Genomic DNA, 20,135 nt, shown 5'->3' on the forward strand with positions numbered 1-20,135 from the left:
CCCACTGGCTTTGCAAATGTTAAGGCTATTCAGCAGCTGTAAAATTTACTAGAAGTCTCAGACCTAACCCTGGGAACCACTCAGGAGTGACAGTATGTTACAGATTTCTTACCAGTGTGTGGCTTAAAAATGCTGGGTTTTTACTTTGATCCATTGTCATCCTTGTGAAGTGCCAGTCCCACAGGTATTCAACTGTTTGACTGGTCCAGTTTACTAACTTCACAGCCAACCTAAAATCATCTTGGGCACCTCAAACTGTGTTCCCAGTCACTCCTTTTCAATCTTTTTTAAGGTATGATGATGTATTAAGGCCCAGTTTGTCAAGCATGTTCTTTTAACTCTTTTTTTTAACCTTCTTTGAGAAGACAATCGGTTTTCTGACTAATAGTGTAGGATCAATGCGCTGTGTTCCACTGTGCTGGTATTCTCCAAAATCTATGTACTCCAGATGTACTCAACAGGAATGTGACTCAAACTTGCTTCTTGAGTTCAGAACAAAAAAGCAGTCCAGAGAAATAAAGAATATTTTTCTCGGGAAGCTCTACTGTCTACAGTAATTTAAAATAGTCTTCAGAAGACATTTTATAGAGTTGAGAATCCACAGATTCCCAGAGAAATTGTGGAGGACCCAGACTTCTGGGACCTGTGAGCTTAATTGTATTTGTTCTTTCCTAGACATTTGATTTCTTTCCATGCATCTGATGTGCCTTGCCCATGATAATTTTGTTTTGTGTTTAGTACTCTGCTGAAGAGTGAGCTGAGACCTTCCTGTGATCTGTCCCCTAAGTTTGGGTCTCTTTATAAGAAATTGCTGTAAACAATTGCAGTTGTTTTTAATGACTGCAAGTTTCTTTCCATACTAGGTGATGCAGATGTACCTCCCCTTCTGTGGGATTGCCATATCCAATGCCCAGCTATTTGCAGCTTCAAGGAAGGAATATGACAGAAGCAGGGTAAGTGCAAAGTGTACAGTGGACCAACATCAAACTTCAGTCTTTTGTTCCTGCAGGTTCCAGCTATGCATATGTGTTTGCTAAGCAGACAGTTCTATTTCGAAAACTGTATTTTCAAAAGATCCCTGTTTTGATTGAGGCAGCAAGCAGACAGTGTGGGAGGGAAATCCACTTGTAGTGGTGGCTGTGGTTTCCTGATATCAGTTCCACATCTTGAGGTGCTGAAACAATTGCATTTGTGGCACAGACACACGAGAAAGCGTGAATCTCTGTGCTTTCTCACGAGAAAGTGTGTGCACAAGAAAGTGTTACTTAGGCAGAGATTCAAGCTCTCATAAAATTCTACTCATCTCAAGCCTCTGCCATTCTGAATTTTTAATATTTAGTTCATGTGCAAATAATGTGGATATATCTTTATAAAATTAAGCAGGGAAAAAAACCCCTATATTTGAAGGGTTTTGACAGCATGTCTCCATAGAATACACACTCATGATTGCTGGTGCTGTGCATGCATTGGGACAGGAGGCTCTGAAGTGAAAATAATGCTCTGCTACCCTGTCATTCCCTTGTCAGAGAGGTCTTTTATTTTTTGAAGAAACAAAAGGGTAATTTTGAGGGATTTTTAATAATTGTTGGCTTCTTTTTTATCATCCTTTCTACAATGACAGGGAATTATATTTTTGTTAGCTTGCATCACAGGTCCAGAACTTCAGTAGAAATACCTCTAGTGGTATTGAACCTGCTATTCCTTGACAAAATATTAAAAATTCATTTCAATTTTGTTGCCACAGTCATTAAGACCTTTCTTTGAATGAAGATTTCAATGGATCACTCATATAAAATCCATCCCAGATATGACACTTCCTTTGCAATGCTCCATGTATTTATTAATTCTACAACCAATACAAGAGTTTTCTGTCCTTGTATACAGGCTTTACTGGAAGTAGTGAATGACCTCTTTGAGGAACAGACTGACTTAGAGAAAATTGTCAAGAAAATTATGCATCGGGCCCAGACTCTCCTGAAGTGTGAGCGGTGCTCAGTGTTACTTCTGGAAGACATTGACTCACCAGTAAGTAGAGTTGAATGTCATATGTAAGTACAGAACAGCAGGTGTTTTTCAGGGTGTTGTTCCTAAATGTAACTTAGGTATATACTGAAACTTTATCTACACCCCTGTTGTGTCTCTATCCCAGTAGGCTTATACTGTGATAGCAGTAAGTTTTTACATTGAGCAGGTGAAATGGAAATCCAACTTTCAGAATAATTGAAGTATTTTTGGTTTTTTGCAATTATTCTGTCTACTTGACCCATGAATAATTATTTCATTGCAGAGCTCTGTTGAACTGATGGATGTAAACTGTATGAAAGTATTTGACAGTTTTGACAGCGTCTTTCACTGGGACTTTGCAGTAAACTATATTCATAGGGTGTGAGAGCCTCTTAAAAATATTTGAAGTTTTTATGAGTATTGTTATTAGTAATAAATTAAGTGGCTGCCTTTATATTGGTAGCTCCCTCCAGTGTTTTCAGGCTATTCAATTTAAGCTACCCTCCTTTCCACTGATTTGAGAAGTCGCTGAAGGATAAAACATTGTTTGTAATATCTCTTTTTCCCTACCCAATTATTATTTTTGTATTCACTGATTCTGCAGTTAATTATTTGTTGCTAGGCTTTGACAAGTCAGAGACAGAATCGTAAATTTGTTTGTATGGCAGAAAAAAATCCCCAGTCTTTTCCTTGGAGGAAAGATATGATTCACATTTCATTTCAGTTAATAAAAATTAAGAACTTTCAATTGAGCATGCCCTAAATTATACCAGCTTTCCTAAAAGCAAGATCAAAGTTTTTATTTCACTTATGTTCTCTACTATAGAATTTTAATGTTTCTAGTTAATTTTCTCTTTCTAGATTCCCCTAGCTACCCTCCTCCCCAATTTTATAATTACAATATATAGTTCTACTACATTCTTACGAAATGTCACTGTGTTTATAAGCATAATATAATTTTTATTTTTCACGTAAACATCCATTGTGTTAGGAAGTTGTGGGTGGCAGTTCATTTTTCTGCTCTTGGTACTATTTCTGCCTTTGAGCTTGGAGGGGCTTTTCCCAAACCAAAAGCAATGAGTTCTTATTCCTCTAGACAAAAATGAGAAATATGGACAAAAATCTTAAACTTTTTCTAGATGGTCATAGATCTTAGGTTAATTTGGAGTATGAGAATAGCATCTTACCACCCACTTGGTAATTTTTACAAGTGGCAAAACAGTTATTTTCCTGACTTTCTCCTGTTTTGGAGGGTTAACATATATACCAGAATAGATCTCCTTAGAGTAACCCAATGTCTAACCATGTCTAAAATACTGTCATTTGCACATTGGGCAGAAAGCTTTTATGATTCAGAAACAAAGTGATGAAGGGAACACATCCAAAAATAAGGCCTCTCTTCTGTCACTTTTTGCCACTCCTAAGATGTTTCACTTATGTGTTCCTGACACATACGTTCAAGTGTGATTTGTTGCAGTTAGTAATGCAAAGCTGCCTTTCTGTTTATTTTCCTATATTAAAAAAGTGACGTTTGAGTAAAGCTCCACAATACATGTCCCAAAAGCCTTTAAAGTGAAGCACATACACTTGTGGAAAAGTTTTCTGAGGGAATCTGAAGATATCATTTGATTTGATATTGATTTTTAGGGAACTGTGCACAGCATGTATTTTAAACATGAATTCTCCATTGAGAGAATACAAATTTGTACTTTTATCATAAGACTATTGTATAAAAATACAGTTTAAGCAGAGGAACCTTACTGGTTTTTTAGATGTTTATTTATCTTAATAGCAATCTTAAGTTACTTCTTTTGTGACAGGTGGTGAAATTTACAAAATCGTTCGAATTGTTATCTCCAAAATGCAGTGCTGATACTGACAACAGGTTAGTGCTCATGTCTTCTGTGGTGATGGTAACTACATTTTTCACATCGTTTTAAGGTCTGCTTGGTCAAGATTTTATTTTCTTATGGAACTTTGTGTAGATTTGATTGAAGAGTGTGAGCCTATGTTTTTTACTCAGACAAGACACCTGCTTGCTTCAAATGGAGGCTTGCTTGACTAAATATATGTGCCTATATTTTTTTTTGTATGTATGTTTGTGTGTGTATACATGCACTAATGTTCTATCAGTGTCTCAGGTAAGAAAACAAGGGAAAACTGATTTTTTATGGTTGAACTCATTGATAACATGAAATTGTTGTTTTGCTTGATTAATATAGAAGTAAAAATTACAAAATTATTTTAGATTGTTGATCTCTTACAAAATTGTTTTGTACAATTGTGTTGAGAGGTTTTCAGTAAAATTTTATTTCTGCTGTTGTCAAATTGGAAAGCCTAGAAACCGCAGAGCATATGTATTTCCTAGAAACTGTGCTCCTGTGACTAAATCTTGTTTGGGAGCCCAGTCAAAATGGAAGTATATGTTTTGCTTAGTAGGATCTGTAAACACTTATAAAGGGCCAATTTTAAGTAGCAAAAGAAAGATTTTTGTTCATGTGAGGTTGTTATATCAATCCCTGCAAGGTTACACCGCTGGTAGCAGTTCACATAAAATGTCCTATATACCAAATGAGGGGATGAGGATTCAGGACTATTGTGAGCACATTTCTTCCATCTTTCAGGGCTCAGTGTTTATCACACAGGTTTTATGCAGATTAATTCATACTGATTCTGAAGGAGACTTTTTCCATATCAAATGGCTGTCATGGTGATAAACCTTTTCATGGATTGATTTCACATCATTAGAAATGGGTAGTGTCAGAAAATTTTCTAAGATGTGCAAGCTCACATTAGAGTCCAGGGCCACATAGAAATATGGGTAGAAGCTATCTCCTTTCCATGTCCTGGTATGGGAATGATGAAGCAAATGGAAAACAAGCAATAAAAAAATAGGAAGATTTAAATATGATTAAATAATCTGTTGATTCATCTGGGAATCACAAGTTGCTTTTGACAAAGAGTTCTAGAGTAGCAGTTGGTCTTTCCTAGGGGGTGAAAATACATTTCTTTTATTCAGGGACAGGAGTATGAATCAAGGAATGTGGTTGTTATTCCTGTTTTTCTCAAACTTGATCAGTAGCCAGATTAGTCAAAACAATGTAGAGTGGTATCAAGATAACCAAGCTGGCTCATTTCTTGTTACCATAGTTATATTAGCATGTTGCCACAGCAGTTTGTAGTAGCCTGCTCTGCTTATAAGCAAGTCAAGAATATTTTAACTTTATTCCAAGACATGAATAAACACATAACCTGGTAGCTAGCCTTCATAAGATTCATAAAGGTATATTTCTGTGCATTTTAACATAAAGATGTATCACTTTTTCTGTGATTATTTTTTCCTGTGGAAAGTGAAGTTGCTTTTACAAAGACCAAGGTTAGACTGGCAGATATGATGTCACATTTGGATCTAGCACAGGCACAGCTTGAGTTATTGGCACTATTGTGAAAAAATAAAGGTTATTTAGGATACAGAACAATGCCGCGAGCCCTTGACATTTGAGCATTTTCCTAGTGAGTTTTGCCCTTTTCATTCTGCATTCTGCAGCTGTAACTGATGTCAAGTCATGAGACTTTTCATGTGGGGAAAAGAAGATGAGTTTCTTCATCATTACAGCAGTTAAGAAAAACATTATTTCTTTGAAATTTTAGTTGAAATCCAGACATTTCAGGCTGAGAACAGTTCTCATTATGTTTTATCTAAATGAGAAAGAAGTCCTAAGACAATATTTCATGCATGCCCCAATATACTTTCTCACACAGTTTTAGAAGTTGGCTTTTCTTTTGCCTTCATAAATCTGCATGATGGCAGCTCACCTGTTAAATACCTAAATATCATAATAAATGTTCATACTTATTTTCTTTGCTGTTGTTTATAAAGAAATATCTTCCAAGGCCACACTTGCCTTTTTTTGTTCAGTTTCCAAGTTTTCATCACACACCACAATCAAGTTTCTTTATTATCCATACTGGCACACTGATGCTCTTGTTTTTCCCAGTGATTTTCTTCTTGAAGTACAAGTTTGCCAAGTCCCCTAAATTTTCTCTCCCTTTGAAAAAATATTACATAAATGTCAGAATCCTTGGGGGCTCAGTTCTGGTATGATCTAGATAAAGATGAGCCTGATGGAATGTGCTGTGAAGTGTGCCTTTCCTGCACAGAAGCAGCAGTTTTGGCAGATGAGATTCCATTTTAGCAGGTAGCTGAGATGACAGCTCTCTAACCTGGGTACCAGTGGTAGTGGACAAGTCTCCTGCCTGGGCCAGAGTATGAGTTGTGTGGGCAAAAATATCTGTGCTCCTTCCCACTTGGGCTGGTACAGAGGAAGGGCTGAAATCCCTCAACTGTTTTACTGCCCCTGGGATGATGTGCCTGTCTTCTGGAGTATGGGTGTAGAGTGCTTGTTACGAATGGAGAGAACATAATAGAACCTGCTTTTAAAACTTAATTATGAATCTTATCTTTTTTCTTTTACTGGAATTAATTTACTGCTTAAAATGCTTGACACCTATATACAGTCCTGATGTATGTGTCTTACATGATAGTATCATTCAGATAAGTTATGGACTCGGAACTATGCATTCTAAATTAGATCTTTATCCTTAAAGATTTTTGCCTCTGAAGTATTTGAAACAAATTAAATTATGAATTAAATGTTAAATTATAAATGTGATTTTTTTACTTAGCTTAAAACCCATTATATTTATGTAAAGGTCTCTGTCAAAGTGTACACATAACATTTATTACAGTCATTCAAAATTATTATCCCAAATGAAAGTGGATTCCTCTAGATTTCTATAAATCATTATTATTTTTACTTATAGCCTTTTAAGAATATTACATTTTCTTTTAGATGAGTGACGTAGTTGAATTAGTCTCCAGAAAATCAATGCAGTCAACAAAAATCAATCCTTTCACTTTGATTGAGTCTTTCAAGGATTTTACTGTTCAGCCTGCTTTCATTCATGAGGAATGCTTCAAAGCTTTAAACTATTGTATTCTCCATAGCTTCTTAGTAACTTTTTTCTAAGAAATGTTTCTCAGGTGTTAAAAATTTACCAGTTTTTCTTTTTAAAACTAAGACAACAGGCATTTTTTTATTATTCAGTCATGAGTAGCCAGACATTGCCAATGTCAAGAACCTGCCTGAAATAAGTCAAAGAGAACTTTCCTGATGATTAGGTGAGGAATTTAAGGTCTGCTAAACACTAAGTTTTCTGAGAAGCTGCAGTGGACTGTGGTGAGTTGAGGCCATCATTTTAGTGTCTTTTGCTCATTTAGTGATAGCTCTTGAGCCCCTCAGTAACCATGGCAGAAGCTCAACCAGGTAAAAAAAAGAATCCTTCGTGTCTTGTGTGACTACTTGGATCTACCTGCTGCAACATACTTGCAGGATTGATTTAAGGCTTATTCAATGATCCCTTCTTCAGTCATTCAGATATGGCATTTCAGATGCCAAAATTTTTTCAAAAGTCATTTTGACAACAAAATTACTGAAAATAAAAATTGAAAATATCACAGATTATTAGATTAATTTAAAATGCTTAAAAGTATATATTTTAGGTTACTCTACAGAAAATATTTTTTAGAACTGGTTGCTTTTCATGAGCAGTCCAGTATTCTACAGAAACTTAGAACACAGTCCACTGGTGATTCATAGGTAAAATCTATCAAATATTTTATTTACTTGAGACACCAATGCTGTTTTCAATAGAAAGAGTTATGTAAAGGAAAGAATTTTTGAGGTACCACTTCAATAATACCAAATTATTGTTCTATAGTTAATTTTCGGTAACCATTAATAATTGTGAATGGTTCTGCTGTTCCTATTAATGTGCATTTAAGACATGCTGGACTTGCAGTTAACGTTGACTCTCTACTTTTCTTCCCTTGCCCTGCATTTTGATAGTTTCAAAGACAGCGTGGAAAAATCATCTTATTCAGACTGGCTAATAAACAACAGCATTGCTGAACTCGTCGCCTCCACAGGTCTCCCAGTGAACATCAGTGATGCCTATCAGGACCCCCGCTTTGATGCTGAGGTGGGAGATTTTTACAAATGGAATTAATTATATATTACTTTTGAGCATCACAACTAATATGAAAATTTTGGTTTTATAGCCAAGTGGCTGTGAGACATGTGAATATTTATTGAATTATTGTTTTCTATCCAGTAAGTTATCCTTCTGGTCTTCTATGGTTTTATAATGCAAACACAGATCACTGAATTAGCATATTACTTTGAGTAGTTTGTCCATGATTCTTTTTTTTTTCCTGTTTATAAGTGATCCCCCTACCTAATTGCCTTGATACCTATGCAAACTGATTTTTATTGCTGAAAATTTGTTGGTGTTCAGTGTTAGCAGCACCAGCGTTGTTAGCTGTTGGGGCGACTGGGGCTGCACACAGACAGAATGTGAGCAGAGCTGGTATCCAGACAGACAAATGTTGTTTGTGATCTAACAGCCAACCAACAGTTTAATTTGCTCAAATACACACTGGATTGGGTACTTCTTCAAGATACATTCACCCCCAATAAAAGTTGTTTGTGTATCTTAAGGTATTCATTTCCCATTAGAAAGGTGTAGATAGAAATGTAAGTATACTTAACATCTAAATAAATGTTAGAGGTGTATGGAAGGACAAAATCTTCACTGAATTCTAATCCAGCATTACTGTGGAGGACTTGGCCAGCACTCGGACAGCACATTAATCACAGCCTTGGTCAGAAAGCCTCCTAAAATATATTGCTACAGTAAGTGTTCTTGGAAGTGTTTCATGTTGAGAGTTTGCTTGGTTCCAATTTTATTCCACGTGTCATTAAAGGGATTATCTCTCAAACCAGCAGAATTTTTTGAAACAAGAAAAAATAAAAGGGGCCTGCTGTAGAAGTATAAAAGAAAACTGCATTGATGTTAATCTGTTCAGAATTGCAAGTACAATTAATGCCTGGGGTGTTTAGATATGCTAACTTAAAGCATGCCAGTCCTTGATGTTTGCAATTGTACTTGTATTATATCATCTCCTGAATAATTCAGCTATCTCTTGTTTGTTTCACAGTTAGTTCTTTCCAAGTTGGAGGCACTACCCAATATATATAAAGAAAATAATACAAAGGGCAATAATAATTTTCTTTTGATGGGTTCCTATGAAAATTTAATTCTTAAATTCAGTCTTTCTACTCAATTATTTCTATAGACAAGAGTATTAAGAGGAACATAGTATCCCTTATTACTTAGATAGAATCAAACATGTATTTGTAGTTATGAACAGAAATTCTCTGTTCTCTGCTTCAGTTGAAAATCATCTCTTATTTTTTTCTCAGAACACTACTTCTCATCTGCAAATGTTGATGCTCAATTTTCAACTCATTCATCAAGAATTTAATGCAAAAGTATTTTGCAGTTCATTTCAAGACATACATTTTAATCAACTATTGCCCCATTCCCATGGATTTTAGGTGGCACTCCACACCAGTTTCAGTGATGAGTTCTGAGTATGTACAAATAGGCAGTAATCTAATTAAAACCTGAGTTAGGACATCACAGTGATCCCATCCTGCTTCCCATATATGAATTAATGCTGGTCTTTTAGTTCTCCTCTATTAAACACTGCCTGTAGCAGTGACAGTTTTAGTAAGAGACCATCTCCTGATCTTCTCTGAGTGGACCCATTCTGCTCTCTGATCTCTTTTGAAAAACTGTTTTCTGTTCACATTTCAATGCAGTGACACTAAGGAATAATGTTACTAATTGTAGAAAAAAGAGAATCAGTGAAATTTGAAATAAATTGTGAAGTTGTATACTGTATTAGCTAGAAAACAATAAATGAGGCAGTAAATTGTCATTGGAACAAAAGGACCATTTATCTCAAATCTAGGGTTTGGCTCCATCCTTACATTTTTTACTAACTTGCACTTCTGCACAATTCCCTACTTACTCTCACCTTTCTTCTGAAAATGTGTATTTCCTGTAAGCCTCCTTCTACAGCTGCCTTGCTAAGTCCAATTTCAGTTTGACAGCTGGGAAGGATACTTCTAAGGCAAACTTGTTCAGTGAAAGTTATCTCTACTAATCCACCAGTGTAAGTAATCCAAAATTTGTGTGGATATTGCCTCAATTATAGTTTGTCTTTAGTGCCAAATTAGAGTCAAAGAGTGCAAGCTTAATGTGCCAAAGATGCTAATGTTTTTATATTCTTTGGCAATTTTTAAAATAATCCTTTTGACTTTTGGTTACTGCGGATGAAGTTTCAGCAGATTTTTTTTTTTCTGAGAGCTGATTCATATGAAATGACATTTATAATGTAAACTTACTCCTTGACATTTCTATTACTATGATTTTAAAAAATGAAAACAGCACCACTAATGGAAGCTCTCATTTCTACATTTTAGGCTGACCAAATTTCTGGCTTTCACATAAGATCTGTTCTTTGTGTTCCAATATGGAACAGCACCCACCAAATAATTGGTAAGACTTCCCTCATGGCTGCGTAATTTTTGTGCTAATGTAAATTTAGTTTTATCTTTTTAATTCTGTGTTCCTTTACCTTCTTTTTCCCAGCTGAAGATTGTTAAGAAGTTACAGTACCTAGGATGCATGCTAAGTATCCAAGAAGGGATGTTTTGACTTGGATACTTTATGGACTTTTTCAGCTTTCCAGCTGTGTTGTTGTTAAGTTATATATTGGACTCAACTTTATTAAGATGAAAACAGTAATTCTAACCATATTAGTGAAAAATGTTTTATATGCATTGATGATTTCCTTGGGTCTCCTTCTTCAGTACATGGGCAACTGTCTGCAGTAAAGCTAAGTGTTCATTTCCCTCTAATGATAAACTCTGGGTGCAGTCAGGGAAGATTTGCTGGAGGGGCTTGGCAGTGGTTGGAGTTGCCTGTTGCAGTGGTGGTTGCTGGATCAGGATGTGACAAAGTTTCAGAGGATCTTTGATAGGATTCTTTGCAGCTATGCTACACCAGCAGTTGGCCCTGTGTTATTACCTGCTTTTGGCACAAAAAGGAGTGCTTGTAAATAACAGTGCCAGATTCCTCTGCTAATGCTCCTCAGAACTGACGTCAAAGCAATCACAATTTATACTGGCAGGGCAAGAGTAGATGCCTGCGCCTTGTGGCTGCCAGGGAGAGCTGAGATCAGAAGTGCATTGCTGAAGGCACTTGGTGTCATGCAGGCTCTTTGAGCATCTTTAGCAGAGGTGACATGGGAGTTGTGCCTTTAAAAACACATCATGTTTTTTGTTGTGAACTGTGCCTTATCTTCAAGAATGAGAAATAATTTGAACTCTTGTCAGTGGATTACTCTTACAGTATTTTTCTAAGGGCTTATTGTACCTAAATGAAATAGAAATGTTTGTTGTAGAAATCAGCATTAGTTTGGAAAATGCATTTTTTCATTGGCTGAGTAAATTAATGAACCAGTCATGAGTATAAAAGGGTTTATATACCCAGGTGATGCTAAACTAAGTAAGATTTTAGGAATGAAGGTACTGATTTAGTAAATTGTATTTGTAACTACAATTTTTTTAGGACAACTTATGTGATTGCTGTTAGCAAAGTGAAGCAAAGTGATCAAGATCTTTCTCAAATAGATCTTTAACCTTTTGTGAAAAGCACTGTAACTTTTAGATTTGCAGTATTATACTTAGAGAGTAAAGCATAACAGCTGAAAGTACAAGTATCAAAACAATCAAATTATTGCACATCTGTGTCTAATTATTTTCAGAATAAATATTTGCATTTTGCTTTTCAGTTTGAAATATGTAGTTTACATTTTACCAATGAATAAAAAATTCTGCATTGTGCATTAATGAATGAAGATTATAACTCATATTAACTCTTTCTAAAGGGGTAGCTCAAGTGTTGAACAGGCTTGATGGGAAATCCTTTGACGACGCTGACCAGCGACTGTTTGAAGTAAGAGACATTCAGTTCAGCATTAACATATATTTCAGTAGCATTTGGTATTTCTCAGTAATCTGCTTCAGTCCACTCCAGGGATGGGGAGAGAATATCTTGTCTATATTTGCAGTTTGACATTAATTCTCAGAAATCCTCACTTAGAAGGTGGCATCCTAATTAAAACAAGTTTCTGGAATCTAATCTCTCATCTGGAGGCCAATGACTCACCTACATTCTTAAAATAACCTGTTTAAACATGATTATTCCTAATATTTCAATGTAATTTCTTTTACTGATTAAGCCAGTGTTCATCTTTGTGCTTGAATTATAACTGATTCATAATTGACTCTCTTTTTTCTCTTTTTAAATTTTAGGCTTTTGTTATTTTTTGCGGCCTGGGTATCAACAACACAATTATGTATGACCAAGTGAAGAAATCCTGGGCAAAACAGTCTGTGGCTCTTGATGTATGTGTACATCTTTGTGAAACCTTTTCTTGCTCCTAACTCTCACATGTAAAGAAGCCCACTATATTTTTAAAAACTATGATTATTTAAGCTTCTCTAACAAAATTCAACAATGTAGCACAGTGGTCTATTATATATCTGGAGATTTTAAACATTATCATATTAAAAATAATCTTGGTGAGAAAAAAGCCAGGAGTTTTGAGGATAGCTTAAGAAATTTACATTAATCCTACTATAACAATAATTAAGAGCAGTTTGAATGAAATTTCAGATCTCTTGAAAAAAGCATTATGCAAGACTGATTAATCTTAAGACATTGCTCTGAGGAAAGGGTAACATCACTAAGATATTGGTATTCTTTTAAATTTCACATGTGATAAGAGAAGAAAATAATCTAGTTATGTCTGATATGTGCACCTTTTACCTGTGTAATTCCTTTGAGTTTCTCCAGTACTCACCATTACAATACGAACCACAAAAATAACATTGACCTCAATGAGATATGAAATTCTTTCTATTAAAAGAAAAATCAAACCCAACTGAACCTGTAGAGAGGCTTTTTTTTTTCTTTGCTTTGGGGTTTGAGATGTTTCTCTGCATAGTGGGGTTGCATCCTGTGCTGTACACAGGCCTGTTAAAGCCTTCCAAAGTCAGTAAGGCCGTTGGTGTTAGAAATCCTAAGCACAAGCGGCTTTCTTTATTATTTGTATATATCTACCCATGTAGGAGGAAAAGTTAAAAACTTACCTTTTCAGGCCTCCTGCAAGAATCCTTATACTTTACATGTCATTGTCATGGATAAGTCTTCATATGTCCCAGATATTTGTGGAATAAGACACCTAAGAATGAGTGCTCCTCCTGGCAAGAAAAGCAAGCAGAAATAGATGTCACACACAGATATATAAGGATGAAACTTCACATAGAAGTTTATTTGCTACTGAAATAAAAGAAAATTAAGTATTTTTAGTTTAAAATACAGCTTCTTTCTTTGATCTAAAAAAGGACTAATAACCACATAGCTTCCATGTAGAGTATAGATTTGATAAATATCCATTAATCTTCAATTAAGAGTAATTCTTTCTATAAATGGGCAACAGCTCTTGATTATATTTGCATAAAGTGATGGAAGATACAGGAGAAAAGTACTGAACACTAGAATGGTATGAGATGAAGGACTGTGGATTTTCACTAATAGAATACTTTGTTAGTATTTATGTATTTAGCTAAAATAGCAATAAAAGGCACTTGAAAATTACATTGATATCAGATGTAAAATAAATGAACTTGTTATATATCATAATAAGATTCTTATCCGTATATGCTGATACATGTTTTCATAAATATTCTGATAATATTGACTAATAAATAGAAGAGCAAAACATAAATAAATTATCAGGAAAGTTTGCCATGATTCAAAGCCAGGCTAAATACTTTTTTTGTACTAAGGACACTAAATTTGCAAATTTATTTAAAGATTAGAATAATAAATACTTAGGAAGACTGTTAAAACCTAAAGAGATATAATGAATACAGATCAAGGAGAATTTGGTTGTTAAGTGTAATCTGTCATAGCATAAGATATAATTTGACTAATCTTACCAGTTTCTAAGAGAAGTTGCAGAATGGTCGGACAGAAAAATAGATACTATTTGAGAAAGGACATGATGTACAGAACAAATGAGTTTATGGTTTTTATTTATTATTTTATAGTGCAGGAATGAATTCCTGTTACTGTAAAAGGTGGCATCCCTAAAACTGAGAAGAGTAAAAATGTCTTGGGACTTAGTGCCACAAGGTGTTGCAAATCAACACGCCATGCGACACAGTTTAGGGGTTTGTATGAATAACAGAGACATTCATAGATGAAAATTATTTCCAAGTGAGAAGCCTGTATCAAAGCTGTAGCACATCAGCAGGTCAGGTGTTGCATGTGGGGAAGAACCTGTCCTTGCTGGGAGTGCTCTGGCTCTGGGAGCTCCCTCACAAGAGCAGGTGCGCAGTACTTTGTACATTTTATTTGATGCTGCTCTCTGCAGAATGGTATTGAAGAGAATGTCAGACACAGCACAGAGGTGCTGATATTTGGATGCAGCAATGTGCCACTAGTATAGGCATTAAAGCTTTTCAGTACAGGAAAAGGCATTATTAAAAGTCCATAAATCTACTGTTATTTTTACATTAAATTCTTTCTCTTTTGATGCAGAACTTCAGGAGAACAATGCAGGAATCCTTATAATATTAAATTACTTACTGTTAATTATTCCCTATAAAATTCCCTGCAGTATAACTGCCAAATGTATGCCTGATAACCTGTAATTAGCTATTACATGCTGTCAATCAGAACAGAATTATCACACAAATGCTAATAAAATTTGCTTTAAACATAACTGATTAGACTGCAGTACAGAGCCCTGATATTGCTACTTAACAAGTGTACAAAAATGGTTTTTCTCTTTTGTTCTGAGGCAGGTGTTGTCTTATCATGCAACATGTTCGAAGGCAGAAGTTGATAAATTCAAGGTAAGATTTAAGTTTTTGATATACTAATTTCTGAAACTATAACTGTAAATTCATATTTGTCTTCATTATCTGAGAGAAGTTTTACATCATAAGCAGAAAATCTTAATTAAAAATTATTTACAATGTATATATTACATGTAAGGCTGTTAAGCAGGGAAGGTGGATAAAGGATAAAGAGGATAAAGAGTTGCAGTACACAGCAGCGAAGTCCCATTGTCCCAGCACCAGCTACTGGAACTGCATGTCATTGTGGGTTTGGTGGCCTCCTAAGCAGAAACCATCACAGGGAAGTCATACCACGTAGGAGATGAGAGGGAGACTACAGAAAAAGAAAGGAACTTGAGATTTTACATGCTTACAGCTTGGAAGCTGCCCTGTGTTTGCTAAAAAAGTGGAGCATTCACTATCCAGATTATGCATAGGCTCAGAAGGCTGGACAGGAAGGTGAGGGATCTTCGAACTCTTGTAAGCACCCTTGGCAGAATGTGAAAGTGATGTGTTCTGAGTATAGCATTGGTAGGGACCAGTAATTACATGTTCTCACTGAATCCTGCCTTGCCATGGGCTAGAAAGTAGGGGGAGCAGTGCCCTTGATCTTTCATCACTGCCAGCACTCCAGTGCTGCTTTTGTGATAGACTATTTCTCTTCCTGCTTGAGGAGGCGCTTGGGAAATTTGGTGATGCTTCCCTTGGCTAAGAGGAGGCAATGCTGGTAGAGGGCTCATCAAAGCTCCCATGGGAGACTCCCATGGTGGGTATCACTGTTGGTCTCCTGGACACACAGTGCATCAGAGACTGTAGTGAAGTCTGAGAAGGAGATCTGGACTGCTGTGACCCATTGCACGTTGCTGGCACTCCCTGCTCTGGAGCTCTGGCATCTGTCTAGCTGAAAAATAGCTGTTGGGTGCTTATTTTGACACTTGGCTGTCAGGCTGCAACCTGCTTTCTGCACCACACATGGCTGGCATAGAGCTGATCCTGCTGAGTGATCTGGGCTGAGGAAGGGCAGCTTTTGCTAGTAAATGAGTTTGTAGATTATTGCCCAGATGATGGCTGTGCCTGGTATCTGTATTGATACCTGGTGATAAGGGTGTAATATTCTCCCTCCACTGTAATTACTGGTACAATTACCCACACTTGTGTATGCTTAAGATGAGATTACTGAAGTATTTCTGGAATCAGCATGCTTGAAGATCATGCAACACTACAGGAAGTACTTTTGTGTGTGCAGTAATTGTATTTAGTGTTCAGCAGAAAGAACTGAACACTTTTGAGAAAGAGGAAAGAAAGGGGTAAAGGACCATAAATTTTCTGTTTTGCTTTTATATTTCAATTTACCTTAGACTACACATCTGCAATATAGTTTCTATGACTCTCAGGATTCCATCAGTATCTTTGTATGTACAAGAGGGCCATACTTGATTTCTGCCAGCCATTGAAAGATAACTCTCCTTCATAGCCTCTGTAGTTGAAATAACAGCCTGCTATGTTACTCTTTGGACACAGATGCTTATGTGATAAGAAGCTATTCTACTTGTTTTCCCAGGTGACTTCATGACAAAGACATCTCTTTTCATTATCCATTTACCTTGAAGGCATGCAACTATCCATTTAATGGCTAATAATAATGTAAAAGGAAATGAAGAGCATTTATTCAGTAATAATTCCAAAAGATATAACTCCAAAAGACGTGTCATATAAAGAACATAGGTGAGAAAATAAGGAACATAACCAAGCTATGCCTAAAGTAAGTTAGGCTGTTTTTCAAGTAAAATTGTCACTTCTCTATGTCTATATCCAGTTGTCTCACTTAATTCCTGACAAAATTTCTCTGAAGTAGTTTTTGTTAATGCTTTTGCGCCACTGGATGTAAGCAAAACAAAAGAACAAAAACCCAGAGACAACCAGCATGTCTTGTGGGCCTGTGACACGGAGCTCATCCCAGAGAGGCCCATCCATCCGGGGGATGAAATTGCTCCCATCTCCCTGCTTACAGCTGGCCTCCCTGCTGAGGTCTCCCAAGGCATCCTACCCTGAAATCACTGCTCTTTTCCCTGTTTGTTATATTGTTATATTTTGTTTAAGCCCTTTTTTATATTAGGATCATCTTCTAGACTTGACTGGCTAATAAACTATCCTTCCCTCTGGGGGTGTTTGGGGCTAAATGTGTCCCCTCTCTCTGTGGTGATGTATTGGCAGGTGTCAGAGCAAATGTCTGTTCTGATTTACACGATGTCCTGGTGCAGTCAGAGCAGAGGCACACACACGACAGAAACATCGAAATGAGAGTGATGCCAGGAGATCACTATTGGCTCCTGACTGACACCCAGCAGTAATTAATGACTCTGCAGTGACAATACACTGGATTTGACAACTTCTCAACATTATCCCAAACATACTGTAACTGGATCCCAGGATCTTGGAAATAATTACATGCTCTTGTAGCACAAGATTTTCTTTCCCTCTTTTTAATCTCCTTTTTTATAGTTGTCATAAAATGTTTTTCCATTAATTTTTATTTGCACAGGATCTTGAGAATATTCTGATAAAAAGTGAAAAATTGCAAGTGTACTTAAAGTTTATTTTTCCTCTGGCTTTTACTAGTGAATTATTTTATTGCATTAGAGAAAGCCCAGCAAGAGTAGCTAAAGTTGATTTTTTTTACCTGAAATTTCATCAGTAATTTCTTACTGTCAGTGGATGAATTCACAAACACACAAATTCACAAATATACCCATCTTTTTAATAATTAAACATAATCACTGTGACCAGGTTCTGTAAAATAAATAACATTTATTTCTGTTTTTTGTAATCCCATCTAAGAATTAGTGAAGAAAACCCCACCTTAATAAGAAACCCTTAAGATATTAAGCCTTTCTCCAGATGTTTATCTGGGAAAAAGTGGAAAGCACTATTGCTGGTGGAGCTGGAAAAATACAGAGGAAGTTCACAGTATGGAACAATAAAACATGAGTGTATGAAAATAGACCATGCCATACAATTGGATACTAAATTTTTTTAGATTTTTTTTAATTTTCAGGTTTAGATTATTATAGCTTCAAAAAAGACATAAATTAAATATACTGCTAAATTCACACAAACTGCATACTATTTTTTTAGGTCTTCTGATATGTGCCACATTACTGTGGTTTCTGATACCATTCTTCCAGGTACAGGAAGAAAAACTAAACTTTACTTTTCATGGGCATTTGCAAGCAAAACAAAAAAAAGCATCACCTAGAGTGCAATTTTTTTCTGAGAATGTCTGAAGTCTTCAGCCTGGTTTATCACAATGCTTCTCCTCTCTTGCATCTACATAACTATGCTAAATTCAAACTGAATTTTGGCAGGATAAGCTAAAGCAATGCACCATTGAATCATATCCACATCAATATCAATTTTATTAATTAATGCATAAGAACTTAGAAGAAGTTAGAAATAGCTGTGATTTTAAAAACTGTGGCAACTTACTTCTCCCTTGTATTTTAGACTTAAAAGACTATTCTGTCATTTCTGTTGTGTACTAGTGCTAGTGCTATAAACATTTGTGTCATTGGAATAGACAAGGCACTTGAGATCTGATTAATCTGAGATTGAAGCTATTCTGTAGCAGCCTATAGCAAGCCTGTGCCAGGTTTTCTCTTACTGAAATTCAGGTTCTGCAAGCCTAAATATAGTTATGTGTTAGACAAATATAGATACATGAGTAAAGAACGGAGAATTGTGTTCAGGACAGGATATTTATAGCAAGAGTTACTGATTTATGAGACAGTGATGAACAAGTCCCATGACTTAGCAAGCAGCCCCACAAACACACACCTCCTTTAAATTTCACCAATGTAGTTTCCAAAGAGAATATGTAAACGCTGTCCTATTATGGGAAATGTACAAGAAGCTATTTTTAAGAAGCAAGCCTAATTGCGCAGCTGTCAATGGCATAAGCCAGATCAATATTTAATGACTATGATGCATTATTTATAGCCCTGGGAGAGATTCCCCTTTTTAGGTCAAACAGCAAACAGGAGAGATGCACAATGGAAAATAATGTATCACCTGCTTTAGAGAATCTTCAGTTCAAAATGTAGCATGAATAACAATAACAATTTCTGCATTTCTCAGTTTTGTAGCCTTCTTGACGTGTGGCTATTTAATATCTACCTTCCATAGGGAGGTTTTTGCGTCTTTCTTAAAACACTCCTTTAACTACAGAATGATGAAAAAAGTTTTAACCAAAAAAAAAAAAAAAGAACAACTTTTAAGACTGCTACTGTATATGACAATGTAAATGGTTGAATCCACAAAAGATGATGGATCTATGTGATTTTGATACTTGGAGTGAGTTATGTATGATTTAACGTTTGTTATTCGTGCCTTATGCACCCTTAAATGTATAACGATGGGCAGCACAATGAGAACAAATGAAATTTTTGTACTGGTTTTATCTTCAATATTTGAAACAATAGAGAAAGCATTCCTTGGCTATGTTATTCTCTGCTGTGATGTCATCTTTCACTTTAGAACTACTTTTACTACTTTTTTATACGCTTGTAATTAAATAATTTTAGTAGTTTAAAATAATTACTTCATAGTCTTCCTCAGTAACTAAACTTCAGAAAGGCAATCTGGCCTTGGTTTTGGAGCATGTATGAAACATTGACAGAGAATTCAGGGGGTTATGCATTGTTGCTTTTTATGGCACTGCTGTGTCAATCAGTTTGGTACCCTGTGTTTCCCTTCATGTGTGGGGAAACACAAAGCTCTTCACATGATGCAGGATTTGCCAGATTGGCCTCCAAGGCTGCTCACACTCACTTCTCTTTGGCTGGCACTGAGCTTTTCCATAGTGCTATTCCAGCTGCTCAGGTTCCACTGAGAATAGCAACAATAGGAAAAAAAATAAAGAAAAAATTTGAGAGTAACCAGGGCTTAAGTGTTAATATTGAATTGTGTTCCCTTTTCCCCTTTTGAGAAAGGTACATGATCGCAAGATGTAAAACACAGTTAATTTCTCTGCTTTTCCACATCCACTGCCCACGTAAGACAAGAACTAAAGCACTGTGTTAAGAGTTTCATAGTTCATCAAACCAAGGTCTTCTTTGTATTACATTATTTAGTACGCTTTGACATGTGCCCATGTCTTCAGTTGTCATGGAAACAAGAAGTCAAGAACACATTTGCAATGTGTTACACTGAAAATTATAAACAATGATAAAATAAAATACTGAGTGT

General features: G+C 35.9%; 1 protein-coding gene across 1 annotated transcript in view; it reads left to right on the plus strand.

The window, feature by feature from the left end:
• The window catches only part of PDE11A (phosphodiesterase 11A), a 105,823-nt gene that overhangs the window by 39,017 nt on the left and 46,671 nt on the right, over positions 1-20,135 (plus strand). The window contains exons 3-10 of the mRNA XM_036386859.2: positions 864-953; positions 1,885-2,025; positions 3,825-3,889; positions 7,914-8,046; positions 10,398-10,473; positions 11,867-11,934; positions 12,294-12,386; positions 14,856-14,906. Of these exons, the coding sequence (XP_036242752.1) occupies positions 864-953; positions 1,885-2,025; positions 3,825-3,889; positions 7,914-8,046; positions 10,398-10,473; positions 11,867-11,934; positions 12,294-12,386; positions 14,856-14,906 (717 nt within the window). The remainder of the gene's footprint in view (positions 1-863; positions 954-1,884; positions 2,026-3,824; positions 3,890-7,913; positions 8,047-10,397; positions 10,474-11,866; positions 11,935-12,293; positions 12,387-14,855; positions 14,907-20,135) is intronic.

This window comes from Molothrus ater, chromosome 7, assembly GCF_012460135.2.
Source record: "Molothrus ater isolate BHLD 08-10-18 breed brown headed cowbird chromosome 7, BPBGC_Mater_1.1, whole genome shotgun sequence".
NCBI classification, from domain to species: domain Eukaryota; kingdom Metazoa; phylum Chordata; class Aves; order Passeriformes; family Icteridae; genus Molothrus; species Molothrus ater.